This window comes from Salvia hispanica, chromosome 4, assembly GCF_029641045.1.
Source record: "Salvia hispanica isolate PSC_SH4W2 chromosome 4, Shi_PSC_v1, whole genome shotgun sequence".
In the NCBI taxonomy this organism is placed as follows: domain Eukaryota; kingdom Viridiplantae; phylum Streptophyta; class Magnoliopsida; order Lamiales; family Lamiaceae; genus Salvia; species Salvia hispanica.
Window position 1 is genome coordinate 9,356,722 of NC_142695.1, and position 20,163 is coordinate 9,376,884.

Consider the following 20,163-nt stretch of genomic DNA (forward strand, 5'->3'; position numbering starts at 1 on the left):
CTAAATGTCAGTTGTATTTCAAACTGAAATGGACGGATATTGCATCTTATAATGATATACCTGTTTCAGAAGACTAGACTCAACACTCACCGAAATACTATTACTGTGATTGAATCGCTAAGTGTATATACCTCCTGCATAGAAGACAGAGAGCATTCCACATTTTCCAATCAAGACAAAAAATGCAGAATAAATCAAATTGAATCCCTAATCTCAGTTTAACCAAATCAATTTTACTAACTCAAGCATAATATTGCAATATTCATCAATCCTATGCATACTGAGAGGATGTCCATAGTGATTTCTCGTGGAAGATCATTCAACCTATCGATTTCCATAGCAATTGAGGATTGAGCTTGGAGAGAAGAGAATGAGAGATGTGATTATGAATTTCGTGATATTGTTACACATAGACTATATAAAAGGAGTAAATCTCTAGACAAGTTCTTCTACGTAGTATTAAATTATTTACTATAGTTGAGGCGATTTCATTTATATTGATTTCCATAATTGAGGAAAGAGTTCAAGAAAAGAAAAGCGAGTGGTTTTGAATTTTGTGATACCACTGTCTTGTTTTACAAGTTTTCCTCGTTATATGCACATACATTTGTTACGTAAATCTTTATACTTATTCTTCTATTACTATTAAATGACTTCCATGTACACGATTGTTTAATGGGAAATTCACTTCTAATGAAAAAATTGAATAATTTAAGGATATGGTAGTAATTGTTTTGAACAGCCATATTATATATACATAGTTATATTTTTGAAAAATTAAAATCCTGAGGCAAATCCGGTTGAGTCGATCTATGTAATACTAAGTAAGATACAATCTTTTATAAAATATTAAATAATTTAAAAAATATGGCAATTGTTTAAATTTTCCACGTATAATATTGATACATCCATATATTAATATAACTCTATATAAGTATGGCGCATAGGAGCTACACTATTTTGGAATAAGTATAGCATATAATAATTTATTTAATTAATGATGTGCAATGATAAAAATAAACAAGAGCTAAACTATATACTAATATTTATTTAATTAATGATGTGCAATGATAAAAATAAAACAAGAGCTACCCTATATAATTTTCATTTAATTAATACAAATAATGATGTGCAATGATAAAAAATAAAACAAGAGCTAGCTAAACTAAACAATTTTCATCTAATTAATGATTTGCAACGATAAAAATAAAACAAGATCTAACCTGCATAATTTTCATTTAATTAATAATGCAATGATAAATAAAACAAGAGCTAAATTATAGTATAATTTTATATAATTAATATACAATGTGCAACGCTGACAAAATTATGTGCTTGGTGAATTTTCTGTAAATATACTCTATACAAGAAAAATAAAAGCGACAAATTTGAACTATGATCATACTTTTTTTTTCACATTTTTCACACATATATATACTGCATATAATATCTAGTAATTTTCAAATTAATGGCACAATATGAATAATCCATTTTAGATTATTACAAATCGTCACATATGCTGTTATACTGTAGAAATATACATGTGCGTGTATGAATATAGACTATAGTATAGGAGTTCAAAAATTTGGAATGTTTCCATATTAGAAATTTAGAAGTGAATGAATTTAATTTGAATATCTAATTGAAAATAAGATACTCTATAGTTCCATACGTTAAATTATTATTAGTGAGACATAACATGTCATCATGCTAATATGGTATGCCTTGACCATTGAATTTTTTCTCAAAAAATGTATGGTGATGATCACTATTATATGCAGGTTTTAGGTTGGCTATCGTTTCTTAGTCTACATTTTGTGTTTAGATTTCATTCTGCTCTTGCCTATTGCCTTAAAACTTTAGTCTTGTATTTTATTGTTTTGAAGAGGCTCCACATGGCATTATTTCATTGGTGAAGTAGGAGATAACTGAACTTTACCAGATTTTGAACTCAGAGTGACACTTATGTTTTCTCTCAGGTCAGAATAAGTGACTTCAAATCCATTAAAACCACTGCATGAGTTAAAACATAGTCTTCCACGAGATTAGCACAACGTCGAGCATCTGTCGGACTAGTTTATTTGATACACTATTACATGGTCAGGGTGTTGTAAGATTTGTGAGATCTACAGTTCAGAGGCAAGCTTTCTTTCTTACCTGAATGTGGGACTAACGCCCTCTTCTACATCTTGCGAGCAAAGTGAGGCGGTATGAAGACGATGCAGAGGCAAGGTTCCCATAGAAATCCTTATATGGAGTGTACCTAAAGATACTGCTTCCGTACAGTAGGAGTGAACCATGCCTTGGCTGCAAAACCAAACCAATCGCACAAGATAAACATGGTTGATATAGTATTTAATGAACAACTCAAATAATTTCTTTCCACCTTGGAATATTCAACAACTGTTGCATTTGCACCAGCAAAAGATTCATTTCTCATAACATCAAAATCAAGTGCCTCATCCTCCCAAATGGTAGCTACAGGAAAATACTCATCTGCACAATGATTTTTATTACTTGGTGGTTATAAAGGAGAGATGGTTATCTTATCTCTACCAAGTCGATATGGGACTAGTAGAGAACACAAACTGTACTCCTAACAAAGCCTCAGACGACGTTACTTGCAGTTATAGACGTGAACACCAAAGGGACATAGCACGAAGCGCTCTCCCTTATAAGAAGCACACATCTCATAGGTTCCAATATCATTTGCAAGATACTTAACCGTGTACAACCCATTGTTGTTCTCAGCAATCTCCAATGAAAGCACAGGATTTGAATAGGAATCCACGAGGCGCACAATTATGTCATTTTTCACCATCTTTGCCACTTTCTCTGCAAACCTCACCACCCCGGAGAGTGAGACATTGACAGCCCCTGCATCAATCATGAACATCAAGACAAAGAACCTAAGCATAGGCTTGTTATAAAACAGACCTACTGACATCATTGCTAACAACTTTTGAATGAGAACCTGCCGTCACTTCCTTTCTAAATGCACGGCCACCATTCAAGGCGATGTTCCCACAAAAAACACACATCTCATGCAAGCCGCTCTTCTCAGATTCATAACTATCGGATGACGATGTTGTCAAGAAATCATGACCCAGTTAAATCTATCGGATGACGATGTTGTCAGGCTGCTTCATTCACTTTCATGTGCTAAGTATAAGATTTTGACCAAGGATCCTAGCACCAAAACAATTTCTTCGACTGATGTCTTCGAATTTAATTCGAAGTTCACTGAAAAAATGAGAAGGATCAAGGTACACATGCATGTGTGTGTGTGTGAGAGAGAGAGAGATCCACTACAATTATGAAGCTAATTAACGTGTGAATGCAGATGCCTCTTCCCCTGTGGATGAGAAGAAGAAGGTGATTGAGGATGTTGACAAGGACAGGCGATATGCGATTGATGCCTCAATTGTGCGTATCATGAAGAGTAGGAAGGTCTTGGGATACCAGCAGCTGGTTATGGAGTGTATTGAGCAATTGGGCCGAATGTTCAAGGTACATTTTCTTGACGTAGTAGATTTTACTTTTTCTGTTTTTCCTTAATGTTGTACCCTTGAACCAAATTTAACTTTGCAATGTGAAGCCTGATGTCAAAGCAATCAAGAAAAGGATCGAAGATCTGATCACTCGTGACTACCTTGAACGGGACAAGGACAACCCCAACTTGTTCAAATACTTGGCGTAAATCCGTATGTGCCTGCTGATGATCAAGCTAGTACTGTGAGCACGAATATGGAGTCACACAAACACACCAATCGAACTCCGTCTTCTGTACAGTCTTCTGCATGGTTTCTGTGAAGAGAATTCTTGAACATTTCGCCCTAGCCTGGTATCAAATGCAGAAGAAATAAATTAAGCCATTGAAAGAGAAAGAAAGATGTTTGTGGGATGATATTTCTCTTCATATGCGTTGGTGTATTTATACAAGAATACAACAAGAATTGCTCCACTAATTAAGCTACTCTATAATATTTACACGCATATAATCTTTTAAATAAGGCTGAAGATAATTATCATTAACTATGAATATTTTCCCAATATATGGTCAAAGGTAATTACATATATTTAGGGATCAATTCCTTAATACTCCCCCTCAAGTTGGAGAGTGGGCATCATAGACTCCCAACTTGCTTCGAAGAAAAGTAAACTGATCTTTTCCCAATGCCTTAGTAAAGATATCTGCTAACTGTAATCTTGTCGGAACATAACTTGGCTTAACATGTCCTGCTCGTAATTTTTCACGGACTATGTGGCAATCAATCTCAATATGCTTAGTGCGTTCATGAAAAACCGGATTTGCAGCACTATGAAGAGCTGCCTGATTGTCACAATACAGAGATGAAGGTTCTTCCAAGTTAACCTTTAAGTCTTCAAGTATGTATCTCAGCCAAGTCAGCTCTAAGCAAGTGTTCGCCATGGACCTGTACTCTGCTTCTCCCGATGATCGTGAGACATTAGACTATTTATTTGATTTTCAAGAAATGAGTGATGATCCCAAGAATACACAATAACCTGAAATGGACCTTCTGGTATCACGACAACCTGCCCAATCAGAATCACAGAAGGCCTTTAATTTCAGAGTATTCTTGGATGCCATCAGAATACCTTGTCCAGGCGTGCTTTTGATATAACGAACCACACGTAAAGCTGCATCCCAATGAGGCTTTCTTGGCTTGTGCATGAACTGGCTAAGGGTATGGACTGAATACATGATGTCTGGTCGTGTGACTGTTAAGTAAATTAATCGACCGACCAACCTTCTGTATTGGATCGGATCACGCAACACATCACCGTCATTCAAAGCCGAATATTCTGTTCCATCAGAAATGTTTCTGGTCGCGAACCAGTAAGACCTGCATCTTCGAGTATATCTATAGCATATTTCCTTTGTGACATAAATATGCCTTGTTTAGAACGGGCAAATTCAATTCCCAGAAAATATTTCAAATTTCCCAAATCCTTGATGTGAAATTTCTTGAGCAAACATGACTTGAGGCGTTGAATCTCAACCAAATCGTTGCCTGTGAGCAATATATCGTCAACATAAATAAGCGCAACTGTGATGGATGTACCTTGAATCTTAGTGAACAAAGAATGATCAGCTGGAGATTGCTTGTAGCCAACGTCCTGTATGGCATCAGTAAAAGTAGAAAACCAATTGCGGGAAGCTTGCTTTAGCCCATACAATGATTTTTTTAACCGACACACCAAATTCTCCCCCTGTCGGTTAAGACCAGGAGGCGAGATCATGTAGACAGTTTCCTCCAGAGATCCATGAAGGAAGGCATTTTGGACATCGAGCTGGTGGGTGAACCAGTCGCGAGATGCGGCCACAACAAGCAAACAACGGAGGGTGGTTATCTTAGCCGTGGGAGAAAATGTCTCACGATAATCCATACCTTCAACCTGCGGATAGCCTTTAGCAACGAGTCGCGAGAGCCATCAGATCGGTACTTTATTTTAAAAATCCATCGACAACCAATGGGCTTATGACCAGGGGGTAAATGAACCAGCTCCCATGTATTATTTTTGAGCAGGACCCTCAATTCCGTTTCTATTGCTTTTCGCCAATTGGGATCAAGGATAGCTTCATCATAAGATCTAGGCACAACCTGTGTGGTAAGTATGGCAAGATATTTGCGATATGAAGGAGTAAAGCGGGACAAAGATATATGATTTGTTAGTGGATACCTTGTGCTGAGGTTAGAACTTGGCCCAAGGTTTTGACGGTTGAGTTGGGTAGGCATGAGATAATTATTAAGCCACGCGGGAGGTCGTCTATCACGAGTGGAGCGACGAATGGAGTGATCGGGCATGTATGATGGTTGTGTAGGAGAAGACACATGATTTGACACTAATGAATTAGGCAGATGAGTAGTTTCCGGAGTGTTGGAGTTTATTAAGTCTGACGAAGATGTGTTAGGTGGCGGAGAAAGAGTTGGTGGTGATGGAGCTTCATTGACTAAAGGTAGTATATGAGATATTTCTATTTCGGTCATCATATTAGAAAGTAAGGGTATGGAAGGAACATCATGAGGAGCGGAAGCAGAGGTATGATGTTTGAAAGGAAATGTGTCTTCATGAAAGATCACATCACGACTGACAAAAAATTGACGAGAAGTGAGATCATAGAGTTTGTATCCTTTTTGCCCTGAAGGATACCCAACAAAAATGCATTCAGTGGCTCGTGGATCAAATTTTTTCTTTGGATGGACTAATGTAGCATAACACTTGCACCTAAAAATGCGTAGATGATCAAGAGTTAGTGGATGGTTGTATAACTTTTCAAAGGGTGTGCAATTGGAAAGGAGATGCGATGAAGTGCGATTAATTAAGTAGATTACTGTAAGAATACTTTCACCCCATAATGACAATGGCACATTAGCCTGAAATACAAGGGAACTCGCATCATTTAAGATGTGACGGTGCTAACGTTCTACTACCCCGTTCTGTTGAGGGGTATAAACACAAGATCTTTGCAATTCGATGCCATGTTGATTAAGAAATGGTTGAAGCGATAAGAATTCCAAGCCGTTATCAGATCTAAAGGCTTTGATGGTGGTACGAAATTGGACTTGGACAAATTTGATGAATTTGGTTATAAAGGGTTGTGTTTCTGATTTATGTTTCATGAGGTAAACCCATGTACATCGGGTATTGTCATCAATGATAGTTAGGAAAAAACGTGCCCCAGAATGAGTAGGTGTTTTGTGTGGTCCCCATATATCACAATGAATTAATTCAAAAGATGATTTTGTTGAAATTGATGACTCAACTTATTTTTAACACAAGTATACCCGCAAGTGTACGGGGCTAATGTAGCAAATAGTAAGCAAAGAGTATCATATCCACAGAGACAATGAGTGTCAACCTAATTACCACGAACCAACCTCAACTACTATCTAGATGAATCGGAATTTTGGTTTTTCTAAATCTATTTAAAAGCAAGGTAAAAACAATTAAAAACAACTAGAGAACTAAAAGCAAATAAGAAAACGGATGTAGATCAAAGATGCGAAGGGTAGAATCCTACGGGATCGATAACAACTATCCTATGCTCAACTAACTTCCTAACTATGCCAACAAAGGGTATCAAGGGTTATTAAGCTATCACTAAGGTAAAACAATATCTTTTCTCAAAGCATATAATTTGTAGATTGCTACCTAGAACCGAAATCTCCTTCCTAGAACTAAGGCAACAACTCCTAATAGCTCCTAAGATACTTAGCTTCATTCAAAGGCTCAAATCTCTCGATTATATTGGCAAAGACGTCAATTTCTTCTCTTTCAAATTAAACTACTCACTTCTCAGTTCTTGTAGTAAAATCCACATGCATTTATAAGGTGATCAGTCAAATAAATGTATAAGCACAGAAGAAATCAAAATAACCACATGAGCCAAGGCATAGAAAAAGGAAATCAATTAAACATAAGAATCATTGTATCTCCCCCATAGAACTCTACGAAGGATTTAGCTACTCATGTTCAACACAAAAGTCAAAGAAATATTCAAAAACATTGTTTGAACAAGAATAAAACTAAAAGTAGAAACTCCTAGAATTGGATTGGGCGGATTGGAGGCCTCGTCCTCAATCTTGCGATGAATACTCGTCCTCTGCTCGTTCTTCTCTTCTTCCTAGGTGAAAAAGTGGTATTTTTGGGTTGAAGGCTTGTAAGTTGTGTTTGGAGGCGTTTCCTAGGCATATATATACCTAGGGTTGACTTTGGGCCCGAAATAAGCTGTCCGACGAAGCTGGCGGGTCGCCAGGTTGGGTGTGCGTCGAAGCTGGCGAGTCGCCAGCTGCTTACGGCGTTTTTTTCGTGGATTGCTGGCGGGTCGCCAGGTTCGTTTGCATGCGAACCTGGCGGGTCGCCAGCTATGTCACTGCTCTGCGCAGTCTTGGTAAAATGGCCATAACTTCTTCTACCGAACTCCGATTGAGACGTTTAAGATATCCACGCGAAGCTCTTTCGAAGACGAAGAGAATGGTATGCATTATATGCGAATCGGACTACAAAATCTCTAGATAAGCTGTCTCGAACATTGAGCAGCTGCACATCCATATATTTTGTACATTTTTCTACACATTCTTCACAAAATGGTCAAAATACCAACATAATAGAGAAGTAGCTATAATCATATCTCAAAGTACACAATATATGATTAAAACCAAGTAAAACTACCCTCTAAAATCATGTAAAATCCAAGTGAATCAATTGAACTATTTGAAAAAGGAAGTCTGGTTTGTTTTGCAATTGGCAAATAGGACAATGACTCAACATATCACTTTTATTTAATTTTAATGAAGGGAAAAGAACATTCAAACGAAAGATAGAGGGGTGTCCTAGGCGTGAATGCTAGAGGCTAGGTGTACTAGAAAAATGAAAAGCAAATGGTGTTGGTTGTGAGGACGGAGACATGTAGTATAGACCACCTTGTTGCCTACCCGAGCCAATCGTCTTCCTCGTGGTCATGTCCTGTAAAACACAAAAATCAGGAAAAAGGGTTACTGAACAATTTAGATCTCGGGTTAGTTTGCTGGCAGACATGAGATTTAGGTTAAATGATGGAACACAATATACGTTTTGGAGTTGAAAATTTGGATTAAATGTGACTGTCCCTACATGTGTGATATCGGCAGTAGCACCAATAGGAAGATTTCAATGGTGTTGTGTAATTGTTGTGTAGGTGATAAAAGAGATGGGTGTGAAGTGATATGATCTGTGGCTCCACTATCCAGAATCCAACAATTGGCATCAGCAATATTAACGAAAGCATGTGATGAAGTAGACGAACCTGCTGCATTAGCATGAACATCATTATTACTATATTGGTTATTCTTGTTTAGGGCGCTCACTACTTGTGCCAACTACTGTAGATATTCTGGAGAAATACCATTGATGAGAGAATTTCCAGCCCCTTGTTGTGAAGTGTCAGCCATGTGGGCCGATAGTGTGTTACCGCGATGGATACCTTGATTATATCGGGCAGCAACTCTCCCATTTTTCAGTCTGCAGCGGTCTTCGGTGTGCCCTCTTTTATTACAGAAGGTACAGTGATACTTTAAGGTTCGACAATCAGCAATAATATGTCCAGTGCGATGGCAATGGTCACAAAGTTTCTCCTTCGAATTTTTGGATGGGAAAGATTTCCCTTGAACTGCAGCAGCAATAGAAAAATTTTCAGGTGTGTCAGATGATACCTGCCTTTGCATTTCCGCTTGTATCGCTAAAGAGTATACCTGGCGGACATTGGGCAGCGAATTCATCATCAAAATATTGGATCTCGCAGCCTTGAAAACATCATTTAGACCCATGAGAAATTGCATTAGTTTGTCCTCTTCCTGTTCTTCATTGTGCAATTTTTCTTGATTGCAAGCGACATGAGTGCGGTAAGTATCAAGTTGAGCCCATAACGCCTTGATTTTTGTATAATAAGCAGCAACAGTGGATGAACCTTGCGTAATGGTCGCAATAGATCTTTGAACCTGATAAATGGCCGGTGCATTCTTCTGCGAGAATTGATCCCGCAGATCTTCCCAAACTTGCTGTGATGTTTTAGCGTGGATGATGCCTTCGACAATGTCTTCCTCGACTGAATGAGTGAGCCACGACATAATCATGTTGTTGCATTGTTTCCAAAGGAAATATTTTATTGGATCTTCTACTTGGGATGGCGGTGAGATCGATCCATCAATGAAATCCACCTTCGATTTTGCTGTTAAAGCGTGCAGCATAGATCGACTCCATGATTGATAGTTGGTTCTATTTAATTTAGTTGGAACAAGTAAATGGCCTGGTTGATCTGAGTGATGGACGTAGTAAGGATGTGAAGGGTCCAAACTAGTACTTTTGGTGTTGAAACCATCTGTGTTTGACATGATGTTTGGAGGAAAAAAAGAAGAGATGTTTTTCAAGGTCACCAAGATTAGTGCTCTGATACCATATCAAATGCAGAAGAAATAAAGGAAGCCATTGAAAGAGAAAGAAAGATGTTTGTGGGATGATATTTCTCTTCATATGCGTTGGTGTATTTATATAAGAATACAGCAAGAATTGCTCCACTAATTAAGCTACTCTATATTATTTACACGCATATAATCTTCTAAACAAGACAGAAGATAATTATCATTAACTATGAATATTTTCCCAATATATGGTCAAAGGTACTTGCATATATTTAGGGATCAATTCCTTAATACCTGGGTCGGGGAAGGACCGTCCTGATGGATTGGTTCTGCGTTGAAAAGCTTAACTACAGGCCGAGGCAGTGAGACAAGTCTAGCATTTTCTGGATTCCTTTTGTAACAGATCATGTATGTTTATTTATCTGGATAGCTTATTTTGTTGAGGTTGGGTTTTCTCTCAAGTAAATGTGAAAATTTAAAGCAGTCTTCTTGTGTCAAAGCGCAACCTTATGTTAAGAAACATTACTTTGCTATTTATTGTGTACAATTTCGCAAGCCAAGTTTATTTTAGAGTTGAAAGTGAATCTCTAACCAATTTTGATAAAAATGTTTATGGTTCAAAGTATGTAATTGGCATCAAGAATAACCCAGTTTCGAGAAAAAATGAAATCAATCATTAAACCATCGAGAATAATAAGCGAAATAAAACATTAATCCATTGATGCTTCATTGTTAATCATTAGTTACAAACTTAGACTCGGAATTAATAAAAAAACATAGTCGGAAACCATTAGTCTTAATTAAGACTAGGAATTAAGAAAAGAAAAAACAGAGTGGTGTTTGACTGGAAATCATTAAACTTAGCAAACAGCAAAAGATCGATGGATGGATAGGATGGACGCACTCAGCGCCTTTTCTCCTTGAATTTGGCGGTTGTCGATGGACTTGGGAGACTTCTCTGCAGGCTTCGGCTTCTTCTGGAAAGGAGGGCGACGGGTGTACGGAGTGCCGCAGCCGCGGGCACGACGGCGGCGGTGTCGGCCTCGGCCTCGGCCTTGGGCGTCGTCGCCGTCACCGAAATCGGAGGCGGAATCAGCGGCATCTAGTTCATTGACATGTCTATGTCGACGGCGTCAGGCGGTGGATTCTAGTTCTAATTCGGATTCGGCGGCGGCGGAGGCGGAGGCGACAACCATTTTTTTCTGGATTTTGCTGAATTACTTGTGAATACTGAAGAGAATTGTTGATGCATTGTACATATATATAGTGTGTGAGTATGGGATGAGATCGGTGAGTGAGGACGGTGAGTGAGATCGGTGCACTGAGCATTACTATTTTCGAATGGACGAGTTTTTGCATTGCTTCAATGGAAGTGGAAAGAACGAGAGAAATGTTGAGGAGGAAACGAAATTAGAGTAATTTAAGTGGACCACGTGTCGTGTCCAGACGACATTAAGAATTGAGGAGGAAATGAAAATAGAATAATATTAGTGGACCATTGTGTCCCAGACGAAAACATTTCAGTCTCTATATAGTACCTTTATTTCTTGGGAGACACGTTTATTCTTTCATTAATTGGAGTAGTAACAAAATTTTACATTCGTATGTATTTTTAAAAGTTAGTGTAATTTAAATTCCACATTTATATGTACTACTTCCTCTGTCCATGAAATATTGTCCAAGCATGACTCGACGCGGGTTTTAAAAAATACGAAGAAAAATGAATTGAGTGAAAGTGGGGTCCATTTACCAAAAATAGAACAAAACAAAGTGGACAACTTTTCCCGGACTGACCAATGGATAACATTTCATTATTGATTTTAATATAGAATGTAGCAAGTGTATTGAGTTAGTAAAAAAATAAATACTCCCTCCGTCCCCCATAATTTGTCACCATTTGACCCGGCACGGGTTTTAAGAAATGTAATAGAAAGCGGGTTTAAAAAGTTAGTGGCAGGTGGATCATACTTTTATATTATTAGTTTTATAAAATGTGAGTGAGAATAAGTTAGTGGAATGTAGGGTTCACTACCATAAATAGTAAAAATAAAAGATGGCAAATTTTCAGGGACGAACAAAAAATAATAATAAACGACAAATTTTCAAAGACGGAGGGAGTAATATTTTATAAACGGATCGAAATAATTAAAATAAACAACATTTCATGGACGGGAGAGTTGGGAGTAATAAATAAACAACACAAATGAAAGTACTCCCTCCGTCCCGTAAAATTTGGCACCATTTGACTCGGCACGAGTTTTAAGAAATGTAATAGAAAGTGGGTTGAAAAAGTTAGTGGTATACGGATCTTACTTTTATATACTCCTACTCCCTCCGTCCCAAGAAAGATGACCCCTTCCTTGGGTGGCACGGGTTTTTATGCAGTTATATTTTGTGTGGTAAGAGGAGAGAGTAAAGTAAGAGAGAGGAAATAAAGTAGAGATAAAAGTGTTTCCGTTTTAAGTAATGGGTCATCTTGATTGGGACAAACCAAAAAGGAAAGTGGGTCATCTTCAATAGGACGGAGGAAGTATTAGTTTTAAAATAAAATGCGAGTAGAAATGAGTTAGTGGAATGTAGGGTCCACTATCAAAAATAGTAAAAGTAAAAGATGACAAATTTTAGGGACAGACAAAAAAAATAAACGACAAATTTTTAGGGACGGAGGTAGTAAGAGCATCCGCAATGGCTTTAGGCTAGCCAAATACTCCTCCTGCCACATCATCAGCACTAAAATTCCTCCTGCCACATCATCAGAACAGGCAACTGGACAAGCAATAGGCTAGCCATAGGCTAGCCACAACAAACAAAATTAAAAAAAAAACAACTAAGAGCATCTCCAATGACTTTAGGCCAGCCACTCTCTTTCCCTGCCACGTCATCAACACTAAAATTTCACCTACCACATCATCATTTTAATCAAATAGGCTAGCCTAAGGCTAGCCACAGGCTAGCTGCAATAAAAATAATTAAAAAACAACTACATTTACGGAATTAAACACAAAATACGGAATTAAATTTACGACACATATACGGAAAAAATTCGTTAATTTTATTTAAATAAAAAAAGTACATCAACTAAAAATAAAAAAAATTACATAATAAAAAAAATCCGGGCTTCCACACACGAGCCACCGCCCCACTCTACTCCTCACTAATTTATTAAAAAAAATACATTAAAAAATGTAATAGAAATACAATAATTTTATATAAATTAAAAAAAAGGTCCATCCTAAAAAAATTCATTAAAAAAATGCAATAAAGAAATGCATAAAAAAATACATTAAAAAAATGCAACCGGCTAGCCGAAATAGAGTCTATAATGGCGGCTAGCGGGATCGGCCAGCGGTCGGCTAGCGCCCGCAAATCGGCTAGCCGAAATGCAAGCGACGCGAATCGGCTAGCCGGTGGGTTAACCGCTATTGGAGATGCTCTAAATATACAGAATTAAACACAAAATACGGAATTAAATTTACGACACATATACGGGAAAATACAATGATTTCATTTAAATTAAAAAAAGTGCGTCCTAAAAAAATTACATAATTAAAAAAATACCTAAAACAAAAAAACTATCGCCGTGCAGTTGAAAGGTTACTAGTTTGTGTTTACAGTGTGTTCAAAAGGAAATAACAGGTTCCCTAGGTCCAGCAAATCCACTAGATCACGCGGTCTAGGAACTCGTTGGTCGCAGGAAATCCCGGTCCTCGGACACACAGAGCACTTCTTTCAAAAACCCTCAACCACTTTACTAAACCTAGTATAGGGAAGTAGGGATCGATCCCACAGAGAAGGATGCGTAATACTCATGTTCAAGGATTTGGGTGTGTTTTTGGTGTTGGCTGCTGCCACGCATTTTTTTTTGGGTTGAGGAAAACCAATTAAACTTGACTTGGGAATCTTTAAAACTCCTAAGCTAACAGCTAGACCTAGGTGAAATCATAAGAGAATGTTGCAAAGGAAATTAACTACTCAACACTTGATCTAAGAAAACTACTTTACTTACTAGACCTAGGAAACAAACTGACTGTGGGGACCATGACTGAAAAAGCAGAGTACGTACGAAAAGCTGGCAGAATAACTAACTCTAGTACTAACTAACAGCGACATCATCTTCTACAACCAAATTGCGTAAAACTCATAAGAAAACAGAGCAAACTAATTTTAAGTCAAATCAATGCATAATCAACGAAGAACTGAACAGATCTGCAGGCGCTAGACGAAGCAAAACAGAAAACAAGAAGAAAACTCAAATCCATCTAACAACTTTCTTTTCTCACTTCGAATCCAACCTCAGACGCTAAATCCACTCCGGATCCAAGCGTCCAACACGACATCCAACCAACAGAAACACTTCATCACTTCAGATTCGAACTACAACCTCCAAACAGTCAATAAACCACAGATCTATCACCAAATTCCCATATCAAACACCACAATATCAAAATAAAACAGAGATCGACATAATACTTGTAAAAATAAACTTCCAGCGGAGAGATCTACGTAAATCAACTTGAAATTCAACTACTAAGCGCAAATCAACCAAAGCGAAAAGATAATAAGTATCATCAACAACCAAGTCGACTCCAAAAAGTGAAGTTCGACAGCAAAAACGAGTAAACAACTGAAATTAAGAGAAATTGTATCTTCGTCCACACTCGGACGGTGTTGCAACTGCGAAACTTCTAAAGAAATTAACCCTTTGTACCCGACTACCCCAGATCTCCCATTCCCAAGTGTGTGTAATGTGTGTGAGCTAAGAAGAGAGTGAAAAAGTGATCAGATGTGCGTTGCATGCTCTTCTATATATAGGCGTTGGAGTGGGGCCCAGCGAGGTATAGATAAGACTTTGTTGCCCTCAGCTATTGACTCCCTCTGTCACGCCTTCTTTTCTTTTAAATCCTGCTCACTTCGTTCCTTTCCTTCGCTAGACCATCTCTTTCAGCACTTCCTCGATCTAGCGATTTTTCTTCACACACCTGGCTTAGGAAACGTGTTAGACCCAGCAAATTATAACGTTTTTTTCACATATAACCGATGCATGAAATTAGCCTTATCAGCAGTCCTCCGCGCCCACAACTCTTCAATTAAATCCTTTTGGAGTTGAATATGAGCATCCACTTGGCGTATGTCGGCATGCCTGGAGGCGGCTGGTTTCATCGTGAGGTACCCCCCATCGTACGTTGGCGGCGGCTACACCGTGGCTTGGACCGGCTTCATTATCGTCGTTGGCCCAACTAGTCAGTTGTACACCTTCATCTTCGACAATCATATTGTTCATGATAATACCGGTGTACATTATATCAGCAATGCAGTTGACATGCCACAAACGCGTTGGACCCTTAATTGCCGCCCATCGAGCCTGGAGCACACCAAATGCGCGCTCCACATCCTTGCGCGCCGACTCCTGCCATTCCGCAAAGTAGGCCTTTCAGTTCTCATTTGCGCATCTGATCGTCTTCACAAAGACGGGCCACCTAGGGTATAACTCATCCGCCAAGTAGTAGCCCATATCATGCCGGTTGCCATTGGCGACAAAACTGATGGCCGAACCGACGCCCTGGCACTGCTCGTTGAAAAGGGGCGACAAGTTGAGGACGTTGAGGTCGTTGTTCGACACGGCTACCCCAAAATACGCTAGCCAAATCCACAGCCGATAATCAGCTACGGCCTCGAGGATCATCGTGGGATTCTTTCCCTTGTATCCGGTGGTGTAGAACCCCTTCCAGGCAGCGGGACAGTTCTTCCACTCCCATTGCATACAATCTATGTTGTCTAACATCCCTGGGAACCCATGCTTCTCCCCGTGCATCTGCAACATATCCTGGCAGTCTTCGGGGGTAGGCTTTCGAAGATACTGCTCACCGAATATTTCAACGACGCCCTGACAGAAATACTTCAAACACTGCAGGGCAGTCGTCTCACCGATGTGGAGGTACTCGTCCCACATGTCTGCCGCGCCTCCGTAGGCCAACTGCTTGATTGCCGCAGTGCACTTTTGAATAGCTGAGTGGTCGGGTCTGCCAGCCGCACTGTGCCTGAAGCGGAAACACAGATATCAACGCTCCAAAGCGTCAACGATACGCATAAACACCTCCCTGCGCATCCTAAAACGCCGCCTGAACAGGTTGTCCCCAAACCGCGGCTACTCTGCGAAGTAGTCGTCATATAGCCGCTGATGTGCAGCTACATAATCCCGATCAATCACTGCTCGGCGATGGACAACAGGTCGAGGTACCGGCGGCGACGGTTGCAAGGCCCTTTCTAACAGCCGCTCTGCCTTGCGGATCGTATAGGCCTCTAACTCTTCCAACACTTGCAATTCGAACTCCTCCTCAGCATCCCCACCACTACCACCACTACCACCCGCGTTACTCATTTCGCGTATTGCTCTTGTACAGAAATTCAGAGAGAGAGAAAACTCGTTAAAACAAGTGGTGCAAATGAAAATGACGTTCAAATCGCGTATATATAGTGTTTCGGAAATTAAATTAAAAAAAGCCGCTGGTCGATCGCAGCCTATAATGGCGGCGAGCCAATCGGCGAGCGCATTGACCAGCGACCAATAATCGGTCAGCGCTCACCTATTTTTTCGCCGATTTGGCGCTCGCCGCCTACAATGGTTCGGCGAGGCCAGCGCCGAGAATCGGCTAGCCGGCCCACTCACCGCCATTGCGGATGCTCTAATAAGAATATGAGTAAGGAAGGTAGGGACAAAAGGCAATACTCGTCGAAGTCTTATGAGAGATAAAAGAGGAGAGGAGAAACACACGTGATGCATTAATATTACACACACGGTTATGTGAGACATGTGGGGAGCAAAGAATAATCTCTAAGTATATACTACAAAAATATCAGCCAATGGACCCTTGTTTTCCATTTTCAGTTCTATTTCTTTTGATACATACTCTTTATTTCTTATGTTTTCCATTTTCAGATTTTCTTATGTTTTGAAAAGTGAAATCACCTAATTAACCCTTTAAATTAGAGGTGCCCACGGTTCAGGAACTGGCTGTTACAATTTTGGAAATTGTTGAACCGGAACCGAACCGTGAGGGTGTTTTGCGGTTACGGTTTTGGTTCTAAAATTGCCAGTTTCGGTTTCGGTTCCGAACCGGCGGTTTTCCGACGGTTTTTCACGGTTCTGAACCACCGGTTTTTTTGTGAATTTTTGCGGTTCCGGCTTGATTTCACGGTTTTCCGGCGATTTTTCGCGGTTCCGATTTGGAACCGCACGGAACCGGCAGTTCCGGCACGGTTTCGGTTTGGTAATTTTTGAACCTGAACCGAGTCACGGTTCAAAAATTCACGGTTTCGGTTCGGAATTGTAAACGGTGATTACGGTTTCGATTTTAACCGCCGATTCGATAAACCTTGGGTAAGTCCACTTTAAATTACCGAGATTTTACAAACTATTCATATTCCAACTACAATTATGGAGTAAGTGACAAGAGTAATTATTTTCCATAGTCTTAGTATGCGTTTTGCACAAATATAAACAATTATTGTGGAGCCAAAAGGAGTAGGTAGCATCAATATAAATGAGAAACTATATATATTATGTTAGATAAAAAAAAGAGATTTTTTTTTTTTAATTTGGAATCATATACTCTGTCCGTTCCAAGATAAGCGACTCACATTCCTTTTTGGAACGTCCCAAGATAAGTGAGTCATTTCTTTTTTTGGTATTCTCTCTTTTACTTTTTCTCTTTACTTCATTTACTTTATTCACTTTCCACTTTACTAACAAAACCTCATTTCCTTTAAATCTCGTGCCAAAAAAATTGTGTTCACTTATCTTGGGATGGAGGGAGTACTATATATCCTTCCTATATATGAAGATCTTTTTTGTGTGACTCTATCCGCAGTTAATGAGATGGAAAAATAATTCCAAGTAATCCTTTAAATAAATTATATTCCCTCCGTCCCAACTAAAAGTCAAAAAATTTTGGCATGAAGATTAAGAAAGTGTGTTGAAAAGTAAAGAGATAAGAATAAAATATAAAAGATACAGAGAGAGTAAAGTAGTTGATGAAATAAAGTAAGAGTGATTTAATATTTTGTTTTTTTAAAAAAAAAATGACTCAATTTAATTTGAAAATTTCAAAAAGAATTACAACTCAACTTAGTTGGACAGAAGGAGTAATATAGTTTTAATAATGTTACTTATATTCCAAGTGAATTTTAAAAATATTACTCCCTCCGTCCCAAGGTATTAGACCAACTTTCCTTTTTGGGATGTCCCAACATATTAGACTCATTTCTTTTTTTAGCAAAAAGCATCTATCTTATTTTATTCTCCACCTACTTTTTTCTCTCTTCTCTCCCCTACTTTTTCCCTCTCTCATACTTTACTCTCTCCACTTTAACTATTTAAATATCAATTCCTTAAATCATGTGCCCAAAAGAAGTGAGTCTAATACTTCAGGACGGAGGGAGTACTACGTTTATGAGTTTTAACATCTAAAACAAGTCTTATTCTACCACCTACCCACAAAAAGCATAGCTATTAAATAAATGTTGACTTGTGAAATTTCCTTGAGGAAAACATAAGTTATGTTAGCATCTTGCATCCATGGATGAGAAAACTAATAGAGTGAAATAAGAGGAGTTTTTGGGTGGGGGTGGGGGGGGGGGGGGGGGGGGTTGGGCCAAGCACGTTTCCTAATATATGAGAGTGACAAGGGATTTGGTAGACACTTTTACAGATTCGTGGGGACCAATTTTATTTCAGCTCACGTATGATTTATAAATTAGTAGTAATAAATTCACGACTCTTTGTTTGGAAATGTACCAAAATATGGTAACATTATAGGAGTGTAGGACTTCCTATATGGATTATTATGGAGTATCAATATATGAATCTACATATACACATTCTCGTGTGTATTGACTTTAATTGCTTCTGGAAAAATTTAGTGAAATTACTTTAATCTACTTAATTTTATTAATCTTCATATTAATCATAATGTAAAATATTTTAATTAACTTTAATTACTTTAACTCTTAATTTCATATTTTATTTACTTTAATTAACTTAAATCTATTAATTTTTTGATATTAATCATGATGTAAAATACTTTTGCGCATATATAAATATTGTCATTGCACATTATTAACTACATAAATGGCTATATGTTATATTAAAATATAAAGGTAGATAAATATAAAAATATAATCTAAAAATTAGTTTTATTATATTATGTTAAATCTAAATCTACATTTACATAGCACGAAATAACTTTAAGAACAAAATACTACTCCACACAATAGATTACTCCTGCAAAAATAGCAGTTACATTCAAAATAAAAAATAATTAAAATTATGTTGCTATCAAAATTACTAAAGTTAATATTCAAAAAATGTCTCTACTTCAGAAAATAAATAAATATTAGTTCAAATAAAACTTTTCCAAAAATATTTCATGTAAATACGTCGAATACTAGGAGTACTATATGGTGGCGATCGGTTGACATGACTAATTGTCATGAGACTATCCATCTAGGATTAAGTTGTAGGATTATTTTAGTTGGAAGGGGGATGCTATGACTAATTATCATGAGACTATTCATCTATGATTAAATTGAGGGGGTCAATCTTATGAACCAAACTTGATACTCCGTACATGTTTAATCATGAGATTTAGTCTTGCCAACCGAACACTCACTATGTGTACGCATGAATGCATGTATTGTTATATATTGTACGTGTTATCCATAGGAAGGTCACAAAGTTTCCATATTTTAGTATATTTCCAAACAAGGTGAATGTTATATTAGTTGAAATAATTTGGGTGTTAATCTATTTCTACTTGTCAAATAAATATAGGTTGGACATACTACGTCACAATGCCACCTTGGTATGTCTTTACTAGTGAATTTATTTTCTGCTCGAAATTTAATCTTTTTCCATTTTTCGTCGAGCACAATTTACAGAAGACATCGTAATTACTATGATTTAATCTTTTTCTACTCTAATTTTATTATTATTATTATTATTATTATTATTATTATTATTATTATTATTATTATTATTATTATTATCATTATTATATCTATATATATATGTCATAACTTTGGACCATGATTTAAAACAAATCTTGAAGTTGGTGTGGGAAGGGAAATCAGTCAGTATAACTTACAAATTCAAGTCAATGGGAAGGGAAATCAGTCAGTATAACGAACAAATTCAAGTCAACAACGAAAAACCAGAAGTAAAGCAAAAATGTTTTTTTTTTTG

At 37.9% G+C, this 20,163-nt stretch overlaps 1 protein-coding gene across 1 annotated transcript; it reads right to left on the bottom strand.

Annotated features, from left to right (window-relative positions):
• Positions 1-8,458: 8,458 nt before the first annotated feature.
• Positions 8,459-9,632, bottom strand: LOC148927205 (uncharacterized). The gene is made up of 2 exons (XM_089056519.1): positions 8,990-9,632; positions 8,459-8,493 (listed from the first exon to the last, which is right to left on the bottom strand). The coding sequence occupies exons 1-2, from the start codon at positions 9,630-9,632 to the stop codon at positions 8,459-8,461; spliced, it is 678 nt and encodes a 225-aa protein (XP_088912645.1).
• Positions 9,633-20,163: the final 10,531 nt, after the last annotated feature.